Here is a 20,843-nt window from a genome sequence, read left to right as displayed (position 1 = left end):
GGGCTATAATTGCTCAAAGATTTCAGAAGAACCAGCAGGCAGTAAATTGTGGACGCTCCTGACTTAGTTTTGACATGTAAAATGAAAACAACATTAGCATTACTAGATAAAAAGGGGAATGTTTCACTCACTTTCACTATAGTCTCATATTCCATTTCTACTTCTGTTTTTCCTCTACTTCTTGTTCTTCTATGCTCTTTAAAACAAAACCAAGGATCATTTCAATTTGATGTGATTAACAATTACTCTAAGCTGAAATGACATAATTCTGTGCAATACAGTAAAATAACATCTCTTTAATCTATGCACTTAATGAAAAACAAAAGATTACTTCATGCTTCTGTGTGCCGGCTCATTAATATTTGACTAGGTACATGTTAGTCAGAGAAAGCAGTCTATTTATCACAACCTGTCACTCCATACTAAAGGAGGACAATATTTCAACTGTGTTATGTGAGACATCCGGGTTTAGCTGAAGTTGCAGCATATGCACATTGCAAGAAGTGTCACTTTTTTTCTGGGAGGGGGAAAGAAGAATGTCTCTGAAGGAAAAATGAGGATCAGCCATGCCACCTGAAGTATGTGCTTGAAGAAATACCTCTGGCCATTGCAGCAGGAAGGCCTTAGACTGCAGTCAGACCTGATCCCATGAACTCAGTGCAGTTTGGATGGAAAACCTTCAAGGACATCACCAAGTGCTTATGGGAGTGGTGCTGCTCCTTCACCAGACAGCCTATTCCCGTTGAGTCAGTCTTGCACGAGTGCCTGAGCAGGACAAGGTGTGGGACACGCTGCTGTTGGAGCTGTTAACTGCTCTTCACTCGCCTTCGTCCTGAGTTGGTGTTTATCTCTGGAGCTGAAACTTCTCTTTGATAGTAAAAGAGTGGCAGGATTGTCAGATTGTCCCATCTACCTAGAAGACCCTGACGTGCTGCAGGCAGCTGCATGCTACTCAGAGCTGACTCATTGGGATAGCTGTGATTCATCATGCACCACTGGGAGCACCCTGAACTTAAAACTCTCTCTCTTGAAGAGGTCTAAGGTCTGGATCAGACAAGTACTGAAGGTAATCCAGCAGCAACCAAAAAGACCCAAGTTTTTTAGTTTGTGCAGTTACCAGAAGATGGCTATAAAATTATAGCCAGGAACTGAAAAAATGGCTGACTTTTTGGTTCTTGCTAAGTGCAGTCTTTAAACAATGTTGCCGTGCTATTTTTCAAGTGGCTGCAGTATGTTTCATTCTCTGTTGTGCTAAATTATTGTGTTAACTGTCTTGTTTTGCTCTAAAATTAGCGTTATTTCAGTATTAAGTGATTTACTGCTTCATATGGATAGTAACTGCAAGAGTACATTGCTGAATCTGGTTCTGTTTGTAGAAGTTACATCACAGCTCTTTTATGATACAGTTGGTGCCACTAAAATCTTGACACGTCCCACATCATATACTTTATAGTCTATCATGTATTCAAGACAGTATCATATTTACATTGTCCAGGAGCCAGAGCTGTAATGGCATCCAGTGTAATATGGTGATACTAGGTGACTGTCAGCCATGGAATAATTGCATGCAAGTTCACTGAGATAAACTGTATTTTGTCTTAGCTGTCAGGCTTGTTACAAATGAAATTGAATCCTTTAAAAAAAAAAATAGAAACAGACAATAGCACATAATAAAGTTTCTCATTTAATATTTAAAGATTAAATAGCTTAATAACTGAAGCAGTACTTTTAAAATTTGTTACAAAACATTTCCTCTCAAAGCATTTTTTAAACTGGATGTAATTATTGACTCACTTCCTTGGTAATGGGTGAAGAAGCAGAACAATACATTTGAGCACTGTGTCCTCATTTTACTTTCACGCAGATTCATAAATGCCTTCTAATTGAGTCAAAATAGCAGGCAAAAAAATATAATTAGCTAACAACGTGGCTGGATTTGATTGAAATTCTATGTAAGGGAACTTATGCCACCTTCTTATATCATGCTGCAACAAATGAATGAAACCATTTTATTTATTTTCTCCTTGAACTCTTTCTCACCTTGGTAGCAGTGGGCTGTAAAGCTACTGCATTAACACTGACACAAATGGCGTTATAAGATACATGTTGGGTATAAGATGGTCAGGAAATGGGTGCCAGTGATTGTGGTAGCTTGCACCTTTTTGACATGCAAAATGAATCTAAAATATTAGCTGAGGAAGCAGAAGGTGACAGTTTGTAGCAGAAAAAATGTAGCAGCAAGAAGGTGAAATGTAAAGTGAAAAAAGAAAGCTACTTTGTTTTGCATAGTTCCTTATCACTTCTCCTGATGCACTTCATTTTTCTGTCCCTTTGATCTATACACTTCACTGGTTTTGTGCTCCCACTGACAGACAAATCAGATAAAGTGCCTTACTTAAAATTGGCAACTTTTACAAAATTACATATATGTTCACAGCACACAAACATTTTGTCACTGTGGATGTTGGCCTAGTTACTTCAATGAGACTTGTAACTACTGAAGGCAGACTAAGATTTGACTAGAAATTCCCTTAAAAGCGAACCAGTCTTAGAAAACACTACTAAGCATCCTCTTGCTAAATTCCTTAGTCTGTGCAACATTATTAGTTTTCCTTACTTCTGGCAGCAGTTTTAGCCAGCCTCCCTGGTAAAGGACACATCTTGGTTTGTGAAAACGTGTGTCTACTTTGCATGCAGGTGACTGCATGCACGTGTTGGCTCGTGCTGACACGCCAGGATTTGGGTGTGCAAAGCAGACACACATTTGCCAATATGCAGATTTTACCTACCTGGAGGATGAAAATCAGGCTCAAAATAAGTAAACATTGCAAAAAAAGCAACATCCAAAAAGAATAACAGAAAAATCTCTACTTTATCAAACAGGATTTTCCCTTTGATTAGTTATCAAAACACAGTCCACTGAAAGTAACAGAGATATCTGGATAGCATGAATTCCACAGTGATAGGAAATTATAAGGTTATAAGATACAACTACTTAGCTGTAAGTAGGGTACACACCACTCAAAACCTATATTGTTTATAAAGCTTTTAACAATATAGTCTATGCACTTGCACCATTAGAATACTCCTGATCCAAATGGCGCTAGTGTAGCAGACATATGTGCATAATATATAATATACATTTACCACAGGGGTGCTCACTAGTTTTGGAGCTCCAGGCATTGTCTTGCAGCATAAGAAAGAGAAAGTCAGAGAGAAACAATAGGGATTAAAACAAAAACCAAATTTCAAGCTCTTTTCTATTCTGATGGTTGTGACTGTAGTTGTCATAATTACCTGGTCTTTAAAATCCCCAAGCAACTTCTTGATTCTAGTGTGAGATGTATCTTTCTGTATGTACAGACATTGCATGAAGCAGCTTTTTGTGAAATCTCTAATGCATAGATAATACAACACAGAAAATACATACACTTTTCCAAATCATAACTAATCAGCCAAATATCTATTGCTTTTATAAGTGCTGAGACAACATTTTAGAGAAGACATACATGGGAACTAGACTGTAGAACAGCATGAATGACAGGGGGAAGTGTTAAAAACACTATCTGATATTCAGAGTTGGTGCCTACCTACTGCTGGTTTCCCAGCAGCTTTCTGGAGACACCAGACATCAGAAAGTCCAGAAATCAATTCAGTGCAAGTTTAAGCTTTTAAAATATTGAATATCTTCTGGTTTATCTGATGATCCTGAATGTGTCCTCACTTGTGCAAAGGGCTACAAAAAAAGTCTGCATTTTATATTTCTGGTTTCTAAGCTGTCATGAAAAGCTGTATTGTGTTCTCATTTATTGTGACATTAGTATAAAGAACTACTGCCACAACTAGCCCAGATTTATATTCTTGCTAACACATAGAAATGTGGCACAGAATCTTGTCATTCACCACAATAAATCATGCTGACCTAACACCTCCAATCAAATGGTGTTAATATGACTATTCTTTACAATTATCTTTAATGAACCTTTAAAAATACAACGAAGAAAGCGTATTGTATCAGGGGAAAAAAAAAAGGGGAATACTGCTTATCCACAAGAGCTGCCTCACAGCACATCATTTAGTTCTTTTAATAATTCATACCTTTCTCAGTCATTCAGCAACTTACATGTGTTGCTCTTGGCTCTCTGCCTTTGGCATACACTTACAGTGTTTTCCGAGACCACAGCAGCACAAAATCACCATGTTAAAGAAAGAAGGAAAGATTTTAAAAAGCAGATTGAGGGGAAACGGAAAAGTTTTAAGCAATGGTGCAACCCAAGTGACTTAAGATTTTTAGAAATGAAACATTCACGCCCAGCTACTTCTCCTTTTTCTGTACTATATTGCTTTTATCAATGGTTCAGCTAGCTAAAGAATACCTCTTCACTGGTGGCAATTGCGGGGGACATATTTCTGCTGAAACTCTGGCCAGCTGACTAAGAAGCAAGTGCTCACTGGGCACTAAATTGGGGGAAAAAACCAAGCCATCTGGAAAACAATATATACTGTCCACTGTTTAAGCAATGGACCAAGCAAAAGTTTCTTGGTCTTTATGGAAGAAGCTCTGGCCTAAATTACTAAGACATGACTCCTTTTCAAAATTTGTTTCCAGCTGTGTTGTGTGTTGTAGAGTTCATCTTCAATGTGCCAGACGTGTTTTACATAAGAATGTTCTTTATATAGGTATTTACAAACAGAAGATTGAATTACAAAACCAAGCAAAAAAGGAAAAGAAAGGAGAGAGGGCATGCTTTCCCATGGGTGTAATCTACAGCAAGACTGCACAAACAGACACTTAGGACAAAATCTAGCTCATGGCAACACAGAAACAGTACAAAAAGCATTTAAAGTAAAAACTTGTATTCATGTTGTGAAATCTTGTTATATTCTCACCTTCCTTGGATCAGAAAAGATCCTCTACACCCCTATCACAAAGACAATGAACATATAGTTTTGCTTATTAATTGATCTGAGACTGACTGTGAAGTAGACAGATGGAGCAAGAAATGCAGGAGGAAGAGAATGGTTCTAGCTTTGATCTCAGTGAAACAGTAAAACCATTTCAGATTAATTCTACTGCGTGCCAGTGAAAATCACTGGTTTAACAACAACGCGAGTGCAACCCATCACTATGCAATTTCACCCTTAAGTTACACATACATAATCCAACTGCAGCAAGAATAGTAGTATTCATAAGCACTCCTATTTCTCACCCTGAGCAAGAAAAGTACATTTCCATTCCTGCTTCCTATTGATTACTTCAGATATAACCATTTTAAAAAGTCAACTACTATTATACAACAGCTCCGTAAATGCCAGAAGATTAAGTCAGAATATATACTTTTCAGCTCAAAAAAACCCCAGAACAAAACTCCAAATCTCAATACAAGGTCCAGGCAGAGCATCACTGAAATTCTGTAGGTACGAAAATCTATTACCTTTACTGTATGTAGAATAACATTTATTAGCTTGCAAGCTAGGCAAAGATCAAGAGAATGGAATTTATTTATCAGAAACATATTCCCATTAATATAATGAACGTTAGATAGAAAAAGTCCAATCTGGGACTCTTTTATCCAGAGCTTGTGTTCCTCTGGTCAAGCAGGAAGAGTTAATGCACTGCAGTAATATGGCTGACAAGATTCTGTGAATGTCTCCGTGGGCAATTTGAATTGAAAGTCTCAAAGACTTACTCAGTTAGGACATGGGCTTGCTCCACTTAAGTCAGTTTGAATTTTGCTATTGATATCAGTCAGAATACATTAAAAGTTCACTCCCCACTCCATGGATGCATTTGGCAAATTGCCTTAGTCTGAGAGATAGTCAGGCAACCCTTGTGAATCAACTACTCATCATAAAGAAGTCAAAATCACTTTAAAAATTGTAAGAATGCTAAGGGAGTCGGTATTACTATAGTTAATCGAGAACAGCAGGTTGGCGAGGGATTATTTTAGGGTTCATCAGTAGTTATGAAAATGAAAGAATGCATTCCAAGCTGCCAGTTAAAGGGAATGAAAGAATCAGAGAGACTTAGATTACCATTGGGAGCAGGCTAAACAAAGAAAGGAAATATAAAAGTATATGGTATTTTTACTAGGCAGAATGATTTTTTGTTATTATTCAGTAAGCACTAAAATAACTGAAGTCAAGAGTTCTTTCACTGGCCATGGTTACATGGCCACCAAGAGCTTTAGGAACTACTAACTTCTTTCTTACATGATAATGAAGCCTTTTTAGCTGTCCTATAATGGTGCCTCTACTGTAAAGCTGGGTTCTTGTGCGAGTACCAAGGATCCTATACAGAAAACAGTTTTCACAAAACCTGTTATATCGTAGGAGAGTACGAAGCTGTCAAAGACATTATGCAAAAATCTACATTACTGAGGACACTTTGCCTCTCATAAAGACTTAGTCTGCCTAGATCACACATGAAAATATTCCTTTGATACAGATTAAGTATCTCAGTATTTCATGTTAAGCAATGCTGAATTCTCGCTCATCCTTTAAAACTCAAGTGTTACAAAGATGTGTGTATATATATATATGTATGTGTACGTGTAAGAACGTAAAAAGGACTAGGAAGGACCTCTGATCTCTGAAGTGAACCATAAAACTAAGAGAAATCAGCTTAGCTCCACCTTAAAAATAGCCTTCTGTCCGCACAATGCATAATTTTAAAATAAGGTATATAGTACCCAGAACTAGCATCAGCTAACCTAGTTAAGTTATTTCTGTAAGAACACAGCCTGCAGCAGTATTCTGTGATGGCTCAGTCTTCCCTCTGTCCTTATAGTAAACAGGTCAAAGAGAGTAAAGCCCAAAAGCTTTTCAGTGAAACATACTCGTTGCCCCAATTTAGCACATATACCACATTATTTGATTGTTTTAAAGTGTGAAGTGTTAATACATGGATTTTGTAAGTAAATTCTCTTCAGGGAATGCAAAGGATAAAGCCCTCTGATCTTGATGGTGAGACAGAAATTGCTTTTCCATAAATGATACTCAAATTTGGAAGACTGCAAATTAAAGAAAATTCTTCTCCTATCCCAAAATGTCATTCTAAATCACACCACTACTTATTCAAAGTGATACCAGTATCAACTCTGAAATGATGATGAGCAAATGCCAGTGAAATTGAGATAAGCATCAGGCAAATGGATGTCTCATTGATTCAATGCCTCACACAAATGAAACAGTTTAGTCATCTTATCTAACAAACTGATTTCCTTTGCAACTTTCCATAAGTCATTTCACTGCTAAGGTCTCAACTCTCCCATCTAGAAAATTGTATGAAATATAAGTTATTAGTTCAAATTTTAATACTACTAGAATCTGAAAGCAATAGCATAGTCTTGTCTTACAGAGCTAGCATGATAGCTTAGGCAATATTAGGTCCTTCTCTGTGTTAAATATAGCAGATTTCACAGCTTTCCCTGCATTAAAAGGAGATTTATTTCCTAAGAATGGTCAAAATCCAAATTCTTTTCCTAATGAAGTGTCAGATAAAAGGATCTTTTACACAAACACCACGTCAAGAAAATGCCTTCTCCCAAAATTTCATTAAACATTAAATGATTATGAAATAAACAAAAATGTTGTTTTTTTGACAAATTGTTATTAGTTCCATTTATTTTGTAAGATGCAATACATATGCCAATTAGTTCTTTGAATGACTACATGGGGCAAGTCCCTTCTGTCCCAATGCTCCGTACTCTATGATAAGCCCATTTGTTTTCATCTAAGAACAGATTTTCAGCTTCATTCTTTTCTGAAACCAAAGTTAGCCTCAGACAGATAATGTAGCTACTGCTAATAAACTCAAGATGCCTTAATATCAATTTGCTCAATGGAAAATCCTGCTTATTTTGAACTAATTTAGTACAGCAGTACCTGTTTAAGATCAATTCACAGCAGACTATTTCCTATTTATTGTTAATTAAAATCATGGATTTCCTGTTCCAAACAGCATATAACCCTGAAAAATTAGCTACAGACCCAGTGTGTTACTGACTCAGCCGTTGGACTATGTCTAGACTTACCACCTAATTCTGAGGTTCATAAAAACAACTACTCTAAGCAATGACAAAATGGCCAAAGTAAGGTCAGGTGATGAGGGAAAAATAGGAGACACTTGCTGAGATTTGTCTTCTCAACATTATTAAGTGCAGAATGGCTTAACTGTCATTTTTATGTCCAGCCTGAGGAACCAAGAGCACGGTAGGCTGGAAGTCTTTCTTGGCACATTAAATTTGAGGACCACCCAGTCTTTCTGTCTCAATTCCAGCCCTTTCCGGCCTTGAAGAGAATAATACTCTAGTTGTGTGCCAAGGGGATATCTGCAGGTGGCATCTGGGTTTGACCTTATCCACCCACACTTTTGTTGTCAGGTCTATACAAAAATATTTTCAACTGATTGGGCTGGGTAGACACAGAGCAATTCTTTCACTTCTGGAACACATTTAAGTTAGGGAAGTACACATGGGAAGCACGGGAACAGATAAGAAAAATGGATATATTGGAGTGGTCCTGAATTAAGGAAGATTTCACCCAGTGCTTTCAGTACATTGCTCCTAAGCATTCAGGTTACTGAGATTTGAGCCTCTATCTGAACTGGAGGTACCAGGAAAGCAGTATCCACTGGGCTCCATCATGATACCAAACTTCCAGAGGATAAGGAGAAGAGCAGTGAAATCCCTGCCTCTTTTCACTAAACCTTATAAACTGAAAGAAGATGCAATTACAGGAAGAGTGTGCATTGCTTTTACTTACAAGTGAATCAAGTTTTTTCCTTCTCCAAAAATCTTTGCCTCATTCCCACTGCAAAAGGTTAAAATCTGCTTAGGCTCATCTTAGGGTGATCTAATCAACCATAGCAGCCTGAACTGCATTTCCACCAAGAAATTTGTTTAGGAGTTTGCTATGCCAAAAGTGATGTACAAAGGTAAAAACCCTCTAGGAAGCAACCCTGCAGACTTCAGAAAAGGCATGTCTTCAGAGCTTTGGCAAATCAGGTGCCAACAGATGTTTCTTTATTTGCCCACCAAGCCCAGCCAAACCTCGGTGAGACAGAGATACATCTCTTTTAAAGGCTGCTCTACAGCTTTTATTTTACATGCACAGATAAGCCCGTTGCCTGAGCATTGTACGTGTGGATAATTTTAGAGTTTAAACTCCAACCAGTAAATGTTATGACAGATAATATTCACAAATGTCAGTCCAGAAGATTCCTAATTCTCAAAAGCTACAGTGATGCTTATCTCAGAGCAGTAACATTCAGAAGCAATTATAAGAAGGTGCAGACCAAAACTGTACCAATTGTGGGCCAGCAGGCAAAATTCGCAAACCAGAAATAAGTGGAAGAAGTCTTTATTCACCAGGCTAAATAGACTGTGATGGCTGATGCTAGGCTACTACTATGTTTTAAAATGTTGCATTGAGTATTACAAGTCTTAAAAGGCAAACAAAAAAATCTCAATGCTTTATAAAGCCAAGCCTGAAAATTTACAACTTCAGAAGAAACTGGATTTTAAAAGTGTCCAACTTTGCTACTAGCATTTTCTCTGACACCCCAAGAATACTTATTCAAACAGCTATCGCAGTCTGTCTCTTACTAGTTTCTTAGTTATTGGATTTTTTTTTCAGAACAGTGCTTGGAGATATTAATCATATTGCAAAAAATATAATAGGTAAATAATTAATGCAATAATCATGCTGAATGTATATCCACTAGGTTTAATAAGAAAGAAGTACTTCAAGTTGTCTTTCATAATACAAGTGTTTAATTCTTGCTCAGATATTTTTATAATTCATTTGGTTGAAAACTATGTTCAGGAAGCAACTAGGACAGGGCCTGTCTTTTTGTGAGAGGCTCATGCAGAACTATGCATTTTAGGGTCTCTGTTCTTCCACTGAGCTATTGCAAATTCATGAAGACTATCATTTCTCGAAGAGATGGAGTCCTACTGTATCTACAAAAATGTAAGGAAGGTAAAGTACTCTTGCCATATTTCAAATTTACTCAGGCTCCATTTGTTTTTCAGAAGAAGGGCTTAAATTCAAATTTATGGATAACTTAAATTGGTGTAGCTAAAGCAGCTAGTATCCCTAGCAATCCTCCTTTTCTCTCCTGAAGATTTTGCCATTCTTGCAGGCATGGCTGAGTAAATCCTGTATCTGCTTGCTAGTTGCTGTAGCTTAAATTAATGAGTGCATTAATGTAATCTGCTACCAACTGGAATTTACATTAAGAGGCAGGACCACAAATAAGGAATAAAGTTGGGGGTTATCTCACTCAGCCAACTGCAGGGAAAGGGTAAGGCAGAAAGCTAAGGTTGGTGTTGGATGCAGCTGACTGCATACAGTTCTCCAAGTGATCAAAGAACTAGAACCTATGCATTACCTGTGAAGTCTGATCAAACAGCAATGTTTTGGTTCCCTTCAACCTCATTTATTCAAGTAGTTCAATATGCCCAGCAAGCCAATAAAACCAGCAATGCTGATACTCTCATGAAAGGGAATTGTGAAGTGACAGAGGGCAATTACCTCCCGCCTGGGGTGTATCTGAGCTCTGCCAGGAGAAGGGCTGCACCTCAGAAGCTGTTTAAATGACAACTTTCCCAGGGCTCTGAGGAGCTGCCTCAGCTGGGGTCAGTTTTGAGGCTGCTCAACAGCACTAACCAATGATGAAATGCAGAAGTTCTAGGAAGTGATATGAATGCAAGCAAATATTTGCAGTAGCACTTATTTTATCTGTGTTTCTTATTAAAAGAATGCAATCAAATTAATAACGTTAAAATGAATATAAACTTTAATGCATGTGTTGATATTTAGACGATGAAATGTACTTTTGTTGTTTAGAGGACTACACAGTTCCTGTTCTTTGAAACCTTGAAACAGTCCATTTATCTTCATCTTGTTTTCCAACATAACTTATTTATTTACAGTATGTTGGGGAGAAACCTGATTTCTAAGGACATTTTCCAATTAACTTTCTTAATTGAAAGAAAAAAGTTAGACTCAATTGGTTTGTAAATAGTATTATCTAAACCCACAAAATTCATAGATTCTGGGAAACGGTTGAGAATACACCTACACAAGTACAATCAGAATCTTCAGTCTTCAACCTCCAGGTGTAACAGATGTTGTCTGGCATTCTGAATGTCTGCTCATTTTTACCTGATTTGGAAACAATTTCATTTGCTCCAAAAGTCTCCAACATTATTAAGGAATTATTGTTCCCTTTGGTTGCTGTTAGACAGTGCTATAAGCAAGTGCTTACATGGAAGTCTGCGCTTAAAATTACTGGCTTTAATGAGTTTTAAATTCTGCTCTGAATATGGATCTGTAACAAGAGTCTCTGCAGAGAACCAACTTCATGAATTTGTGCTAGAATCCAGTAATGTCCTAGCAAATGTCTGCTGCTGCACTGCTTCAAACATCTGCCATTCAGACCGAGACCTTTAGAAATCAGTGCACGAATTCACAGTTTCGGGAGGGACCATGATTTCATCCTGGGTGCAATGAAATCCTTAATGAAGTTAGTGTAAGTCTTGCAAATTCTATCTCTGAAATTAAAACAGACTCATGAATAGAAACCTAGTGATCGCATCACTATGTCTGACTTGGTGATCGATTAGAAACAGACTCATTCAACTGAACAGTTCATAAGTACTGGAAAAAGACTTAAATCCAATAAAGTGAAAAAAGCTGATTGTAAACCACTTAAAAGGACTAAAATGACTTATTTCCCTAGCGTATTTGTACCAAGTGAATAATCACACTTTCTGGATGCAAGGATATTTCATATCTAAAAATAACTTATGCTGTACACTGATTGCTAATCTAGATATACCCAAGGCAGCCTGTAGTCACAGATCAATCTATAATACTTATGTAAAATAAAAAAGGAAATTAGCTTAAAGCAAAATCAGACATTATACTTTTCACATATCCATTGTGGATATAGACTATGAGTTATTGCAATCTTTCTCTGAGACACAGTAATTTAGATTAATGTACTTCTTAACAGTTTCAGTAGTAAACCAGACTTTTTCCCATACGTTGAAAAAGTGATCTTCAGTGGACAATAATAACCTTAGATTGTAAGAATGTGAATTATATTTCAATATTTGCTATTTCTCCTTTCATAATGCCAGTTGGCTTTCAGCAAGACAAATTCGCATCCTTAAACACATACAGGTGAGTCAACTGAAAGTAACACAACTTCTTACACCCTCACCAAAATGTTGGCTTGAGACATTCTTTATTGTGGGCAGGTATAAACATATGGCTAACTCCTGCTCTCATCCTCACCATCTTACAACAGCTTCACACAACTTATAAGCAGCAGTTTTCTTTGCTTTAGTACTAGAGAAACAGAAATAAATGTGGTTTGATACATTTACTGTGCAAGAAGAGTAGTTTCTATGTTCGCATAAAATGCTTTCAGAAATAATAACAACAACAATGATGATGATAATAATAAAAATAATAAAATCTGGAAACTTCAATGGGGCCTAGCTATAACTAGAAAAACCAAGCAACTCTGAATTTTGAAGACAATTAGTTCATGGTATGTGAACACACATTTTAAATTAGCTTGTTTGTGTGCAGACAACAGCATTGTATTCTCATTTTGTAGTGGTGTTTTTAACCGCATGAGTCATAATACAGGGAAGGCAGGCTGAGGAAACCTGATGGTTTTCATGCTTCACAGTGTTTCCTTCGTTTAAGAAGAAAAGAGCTTCTTCTATTCAGGACAATGTAAGAGTGAATTTCTTTGCTGTAGGTTTGGCATATGTTAAATCCATTTTGTAGATAGCATGGAACCTAGAAATCTCATAAATCTGCCTTATCCCTTTTTTGTTTTCCATACAAGGGAAACTCTGACTTCATTATTAATGCAGTCAACCAGGAAAACTTGAGTAGCCCACAAAACTCCTTCATGGGATTAGTGGTTTCAAAACAGGACTGGGAACCATCAGAACTGGATTCTAATTTTGTCATGCAGACATGTCACTCTGAAAGACACTTAAGCCAAAGATTTCAAACATTAACACCTAAAGTAAGGCAGCAAAATGCGAAGTTAACTATGCACTCCAGCAAAACCTTTAATACACGAAAAATGCTATACTGTTTTGAGTTGGAAACAACACAGGGAAGTTCTATTATACATTGTTTTCCTTTTGGAATTTTCTATTCATTTTAGCTGTCAGACCCACAGATTTAAAACTCACAGCCAAATTGTCTTGATAGTGTCATTTCAACTGAGCTACAAGTATTTTCTATTTGCTGGGTTAAGCTTCAGAAACTTTTAAAAACAAACAGAGTGCTTCAAAAGCTAAGTTTCTTCAAAAACACATCCCTGGATAATATCTAGAATCTCTCTTTTTAGCAGCAATTGACCATAGTGAACCATTTTTGCTTTTATTTGGTGTCTTCCACCTCATTTATACCTACTCTGAATTTCAGTGAATTCTCAGTCATTCACTGAGATCTAAGTATACATGTAGCGATTAAAATAATCCCTGATTTGAAACTAAATATAGCTACCACTGACGAACAGCAGACTACCAAACTGGTAGCGGTGGCTATAAGATTTCCTAGAATCAAGAAACCTTATTTTCAGATTTTGTCTTAAAGTATTCTTTTGATTGCAGGTAACCCTCCTGTAGTCTCTGCTCAGTGGACCAATCCTGTTACCAAGGTCACCTTTGCAGAGTTATATTTGCATCCAGCTGACGTTGATTCATGTTGCCAGATGGCTAAGGACAAAGCACAATCGCTCAACACAACGTGTGACCTACTTACACGCCTAACAATCTGCTGTTTAATACTTTGGAAATGCATGGAGACTTTGATTAAAATTTTAATTTTGTCTCATAGTTAGCCCACGTGGCATGTACATTTTGCATACCAGATACATCTGTTCCAACAGGGCAGTAGCATGATGCCTCCGACTTCTTTCTAAAACAGGGCATATGAATGCGTAAGTGTCATTTCCTTATTTCCTAAAAGCACTCTCAAAAGTAATTACAAGTTATTGGTTTACATATGGACAACTAATGAAGAGCCAAACACTCTCATGCTGGCACTACATAAACAAATGATGATGACAGTAATGTGTCAGCTCTGGAAAAGAAGAACGAAGACATAATACACACAGAATTCATGTAGGGTTTCTAATCAAATATATGGGAAGTCATGGGGAGACTCTCTGTCTGTGGTCAAAGCCTCATATACAGTTACAGGATAAGTGGGACAACATAATTTCTGCCTTAACTGCAATGCAAAGATAAGCAAGAATACTAGAAGTGACATTTGGTCATTGTAGGCCAGATTCCCCAAATTGCTCAGGGCTTCAGGAATGTAAAAATTACCAGACTGAATCAGACCCAGGGCTGACTAAGACCTGCACTCTGCCTATGCCCTCAGCTAGTACCAGATGCTGTACAAAGGTAAAAGAGCTCTAAAGCAGATGTAGATAAAGTAATTCCCACCTTCACATAGGCCTTCCTGGTGCTGATCTCTAGTAGTTAAAGGCTGACTTAAGTCCTGGAGTTCAAGTTTTAGTAAAGTTTTAATTCCTTTCAAAGTACTGGTCGACAAGAGTTTCAACTCTGAAAATATTTCATTTCTGAAGTGGTCTCCAATCCCATTTTGAATCTACTTAGCTTTGACAGATTTTCAAGGGCTTGACACCTATAAATGAAGTTGAACTGTTAAAAGTCTTGAGTACTCAGCAGCTCCTCTTGTGAAAGTTCACGGCCAGACCCTCAGGAGAGTTTACCGTGGTGTATGAAGCTAGGCACGTATAACTCAATAACTCTTCTAAACGAAAACAGAACACTTTTTAAAATATAAATCCTCCAGACTATGAGAAAGGAAAGCAGAAACCAAAAAGCCTGCAGAGAAGCAAGTCTAACGTTATATTAGAAATTGAGGAGGAAGTGATAGATGCTAGTTGGAAATCATCCCATCACATATTAATATTATTTATTCAGAGGGAAATGAGAAGGGAAAGCCAAATGCAGGGAGAAGCAGTTGTATCATCATAATGCAGACAATGCCAATGAGGCAATTATAGATAACAGAGTAAATGAAAATAACTGGGAGGTCACTGACTAAAATAAAACTTCACCTCTGAACCAAATATTTTATTATTGAATAAAGATGTGAAGAGTTACACTCAGGATATATCATTACATTATTTGGCATTCTCAAGTTCTCCAGGTGAATGCTATCTAAAAGTGTACACTAAATCAGGCTGAAGTGTGCTAAATGCAGAAGGGATCACTCCCTGACAAGTTTCCCTCCAACTTACAGCTCTTATGAGCCTAGCTTTGCCTAGCACCACAAGTGTTTTCCCTCTCCCCATAGCTCTGCAAGGTTATCTTGCCAGCAGAATCACAGGAGGGTGCATATAGAAACGCTTTGACCCTGCTGTGCGTCTGGTGTTTGCCACATAGCCAGACACGGTGTTATTTTTACCAAGAAGTTCCCTGCTCCTCTAAAACTTGAAATATGCCTAGAAAGGATATTCCAGTTGTGTATGAGAGGCAACAGAAATATCTTACAAAGCAAAACAACAACTACAAAGATGCTCATGAGGTTGCACCTACTATTTTCTCTACTTTTATGCTTTATAGAAAAGATTTACCCAGGAAAGTGCTGTGTCTTAAAGTTCTGTTACTTTGCCAAAATTACGTTTTTGAGAAAGAAAATAATGCACGCATCCAGAATCCAAAAGAAGCAGCAAAAAATTAGCATTTATGTAATTATTGAGGAAAGCATAACAGTTCTGGAAAAAATACCAAGCACCCCTTTTTAAAATGAAAAATCGGAGAAAAGCCCTCTTCCTTTTAAACCAAAGGAAGCCCATACCTAATTTTAAGCCAAATCTTCATGTGTAAATTGGAACTTTTACTATCCATAGAACAATAACTTGTTTTAAAAATACTTATTAAGTATTCATAGGAAGTAGAATATAATTATTACGATTATCATACAAAACACAAGTATCTTTGTCCTGAGCAGCGCATCAGCCTCAGACTCTGGTAAAAGCTGGTCCTCATGGCACAGGTCTAGATCCTGTCGCTGTGTCCATCTGGTTCCACAGCTTCTGTTTTGCATAAGCCTGTCTATACTGAATGTCTTCAATTACAGGCACCAAATGCATAGCAGAAAGCCTGTTTTAGCCAGTGACCCTGTTACAAATTTAAGGTTGCACATTGCCCTCAACCCACAGCAAAGCTCCTGCAGCTTTGCAGAGTCAGAGATCTGCCTAAAGAACCAGGAGATGACCCGACCCTCATGCAACTTCAGTGCTACTTACAAGCACATGTTATTTTTTTTGTAGTTGCTGGACACCACATATTATAATACGGCATGGATAACACTTTGCTGCATCTGATTAAAACTTAGAATCTTTTGCATCCATTAGGGCTCTGCAGTGGAATAATAAACACATCCTGGCCCTGACACCACACACTAAGTGAATTGAAATAGGTCTCTCTCTGGGCTGCTTAGCACAGAGCATCCTCCTTCTTTGCTGGCTCTGATTATTTTTTGACTTAAAAGTCTGTGGAGGAGGCAAAGTGTCTGTTTAACTTGCTGTTTTGTGGGAAAGAGGCACAGGTGTCTGTGACATTACGCTGTGCTTGGAAATTGTTTGCTCTTGGTACAGCCTTCAGTTTTTAAGCAAGATGCCACAAAAACCAAACACAATTGAAGAGAGGCTCCTTAAATGAGAACAAAGTAAACAGAGATACTTCATTAGAATTTACATCCCCTGATCCTGCTTTTGCTGTCAAGTCCACTGATTTTTTTTCTCTTTGGCTCAACTTAAAAATTAATTACCTTTCATAGAAAACACAAGTTGTTATGGTTTTGTTAACAACACTTTGAAGAAAAAGGGTTTCTTTTGGCAAGTCTGTCTTCAAGAAAATAGATAAATTTAGTGACAATCATACTTGCTTGCTCTTTAGATCCTTCAAACAGTAGTTTGCAACTGCTTTGTGTGCGCTCTAGCTTGATGTTTATATATGGGCTATGCTGACACATTTACAGGGAACAGCAGCAATGTCTAACCCACCAAGTACAGCGGAACAGCTTTTGAGGGGGTTTGCCACCCGTTTCTGGCAGTAAGGGACTCATGGACATGTGTGGGGATGTTGCAGATGCCCAGCACCATGAAAAAGAAAGCCTGCAACGTATGAAGAAATTATGAATAAAGCTCAAATACTCCCTCACTCCAAATATGACTAGTGCATAAAATATCTGTATGTGTGGTGACTTGAGAAGAAAGATAATGCTGTCTGTCGTGTTTCCTCGGCAGATACACACTCCTTATGTTCTTTTCAAACTTTGTAGTTCTGGAATATTTACATTTTAATCACGGAGAAAACAAAGGAAGTAGCCTAGATAAAAAAATTATTGAATTTAAAGGAGTGGAATCATTATTTCAAAATGTTTCAATTTTGACCCAGTGATTTGTAGAAAATAATAGCAAAACTAAAGTAGCAGACTTGAATTCTCTCAAATGATCATTAACAAAGCTAGAGAGAGACTGTTGGCTGTAGACCTGATACAGACAAAACCTTGTATTCTTATAATCCCACCTGCATTTACGATTCAAAATTGTAGTTCTGATTGTTTGGCTATACTATGTTCTGCTATATTTGGGTTCAGAATAAAGATAGCAATGATAATTTAAGGTTACTTGATGGGCATTAGTCATTATATTTTAATCACACTTTGAAACACAGAGCATGTTAGAAAATATTAGTTTTAACACTCAGCTGTGGTTTGAGACAATCACTAAGCAATCACAAAAAGGAGAAATGTCTTAAATAGTATGGAACTGGGGTAAACTAGGAATACTAATACAACTGAACAGTGTTGTTTAGGTTAGTGCTCTGTTTTGTTTTTTTGGACAAGCTAGATGGATCATATTCAAGACAGCTCTCTATTTAAGGAACAGAGCACACAACATAAATTTGAAAGTATAAATATTTAAAGTTTTGTTGAAAGGGTACACAACCAACCTATTATGGCTGAACTCCTTTTCCTAGGCAATGACTACAGTAGATACCCTTAAAAATGATCACTTAATATAAATTGGATCTCTTAATATAAATTGGGCAAAGGCCAAGAGAAACTCTGTTTCCATAATGGTGCACTAGAGAATTCTTTATTTTGAAGTGCCACGTGGAATGTCTAAATTAAGTCATAGGAGCAAAAAAATTTATGGTATCCAAAACCTTTGCTTGGGCATATACTCCATGGCATCACTCTGTTAATCACACTGGAGCTAAACAGAGCTGTTCACCAACTATTAACTCAAATGATCAACTGCTTCAAAGCTGTCAAGCCCAATGCCAGTTCTTTTCAGAACTGCACTCTTGTCCGCAAGTTTAGATGTGCTTTTAGGGTTATAATAAAGAGTAAGCCAAGGAAAAAAAGGTGCCCAAATTCCCATAGCCAAGTAGCAGGAATTTCAAACTGTTCCCCGTTTGGAAATGGCTGAGAGTAGAACAAGAACACAATCAAAACCAGTCTCCAGAAGCATGTGCTTGAAGAAAAGTATAGTTCAGTGAGACTACAAAAACCCCACAAAAACTAAAGGATAGTACAGGGCGAAGGCAAGTGGGGAAGATAACACAGGCTGGAAAGCACAAAGTTTTTTCCTCTCTTTGCAGTGGTTACAGAATAAATTCCAGAATTAAAAACATAGTCTGTCTACCATGTATTTTCACCTATGTAAGATCTTTAAGTCATAAGCACTACTTTAAGGTTCCTCTCATTTTGTTTCTCCACTGTCTATGAAGCTGTTCCTGGGGACCTGAAAGCACGGTGACTGTGTCCCTAGAACTGCGAGCGCTAGGCAGGTTTCACCTTAATCACCCAGCTATAAAATGCTTCCCTCCCCTCTCACACCTTGTCATTTACCATCAGCTGCGATCTGGGGTGATGTATTATCTCTGTGAAACTCTACTCAGGGAAGCAGTTAACATTTGTCTTCATAAGTAAAGGAGAATGACCTTAATTTGTGCCCTCGCATGGCCAGCGAGCAGAGCACGGGAGGCACCTGCACCGGGTCCCAGCGCTGTCCAATGTGCTGTCGAGTCTCTGTGCGCCTCCTCGCCGAGCACCTCGCTGTTGGCTATTCCCAGCGATGGCCTTATTCTGCTTGGAAACTGAAACTCTCATTGCTCTCTGAAAACTGCGATCAAGTTTCTAGAGAATGTACCATTTCATACTTCTATACCCCAGCCTTTCTCTTTGCTTTGTCAGTAAAGCGATGCCGCCTAATTTTGCATGGATGAGCAGCAACGGCAGCTGAAATTTTTCTGAGTGTCTTTTTTCTGAGTAAAAGCTTCTTCAACCAGTTTAGGAGGCTAAGCAGATGCTGAGCAACTGAAACTCAACTTTTGTTCTTACTGCATTAAAAAGCAAAACAGGAAAGCAAAACTTGGATGTATACCTAGTTTTAAGTTGTTCACACAAGCAAAACGACATGAAATACGACATCTTTCTTCTTGACAATAAAACCTACTCTTTCTTACTTAAATAGTCACTCTTCAAATTTCTTAGATTCAAAATCTTAGTAATTTTTGAAAGGTGATGAGATATCTGACTGATCAAAACACTTAGCTGCTCCATGCTAAAGGTATGCAACAGAAATGGCTGTCAGTAGAACTCAGATGTGAACAGATAAAACGTACATCTGTGGCACAAATCTCTGGCTGGCTGTCATGATACATATCAACATATCGAAGCGCCTTCTGTGCAAATGGAATAATTCTTCCCATGGTAAATCTTAGAAAAGAAAATAATCTCAGCTGATGGTATGCAATGTAAAATTCACTTCTTGTTTCTGTATACGAGTTGTTACCAGAATGTCAAATTTCACTCTTTAATAGGGTTGACTTTAAATTAAGATCGTGATTAGGGTCTGAATTTCTCTTTTAAAACTTACTTTCTCCGAACAACAGTACTAAATTAATCAAATGCAAGTGTAAAACTTAATCTTAACTCTTATGATTTCCCCTTGTTTTTTGTTATTAAATATGTTGTATATAAACATAAAATGAGGAATTCAAACACAATGGTACTAATTATTACTCCTTTTGATTTGAAGGCATGCAATGTAAGTTGTAAGTCTTATTTAAACTTTAACTTAAGATTCACCAGCAGGTTTGGGGTAATTTAAACTGCTCTGGAATAGCATAAAACACTCAGAACATATTGGCACTGCTTTGTATTGCCAGGCAACAAAACAGCTAAATCTGCCTCCCGAATTTCCTGCACCTCTAAGCATTCCTTTCCACACCACCATCTACAAACTGTCCACTATCCTTATTCTCTCCACTATCCTTATTCTCTGATACACTTCCTACTGCTTTCTTCCTTCTATTCTTGATGTTTCATTTTCCCTGGAAGTTTAAGAATATATTCTAATAGAACTAATTTATTTTATTTTAATGTTTGCCCACCTTCATTTCTTATACAGGATTAAAACCTTAGGCTGCCTGAGCGAAGATGCTGCTGTTCCATTTGCTTGCTGTCCATCCATTTTGAAAGAAAGGAAATTCCCTGAGGACACAAATTGTGCCTCATTCACAGTCTGGGGGTAGGTATAGGTGGCTATGTAGAAAGAGAACGGCTGGGACCAGAGAGCCTTTGTACAAGACTTTAGTGGCGTTTATGGAAAAGTTGGAAAGTACCACAATCTAGTGTTAGTAAGTTCATTTAGAGATAACTTACTAGCTAAGATAAATCACTTTTTTGTTTGCTTGTTTTAAAGGGCCATTTAAAAATCTTCTTTAACAGATAATCTAAAAACC

General features: G+C 37.5%; 1 protein-coding gene across 2 annotated transcripts in view; it reads right to left on the bottom strand.

Moving 5' to 3' along the window:
- PLCB1 (phospholipase C beta 1) overlaps nt 1-20,843 on the bottom strand; it is a 418,396-nt gene that overhangs the window by 23,702 nt on the left and 373,851 nt on the right. Inside the window, exon 32 of one of the 2 annotated variants that reach the window (XM_049800911.1) lies at nt 132-196. The exons of the other annotated variant lie outside the window; for it this stretch is intronic. Coding sequence (XP_049656868.1) covers nt 158-196 — 39 coding nt within the window. The 3' untranslated portion in view covers nt 132-157. The remainder of the gene's footprint in view (nt 1-131; nt 197-20,843) is intronic. 2 annotated transcript variants of the gene reach the window in all.

This window comes from Accipiter gentilis, chromosome 5 (assembly GCF_929443795.1).
Source record: "Accipiter gentilis chromosome 5, bAccGen1.1, whole genome shotgun sequence".
NCBI classification, from domain to species: Eukaryota; Metazoa; Chordata; class Aves; order Accipitriformes; family Accipitridae; genus Astur; species Astur gentilis.
This window is presented reverse-complemented; position numbering and strand designations above follow the sequence as displayed.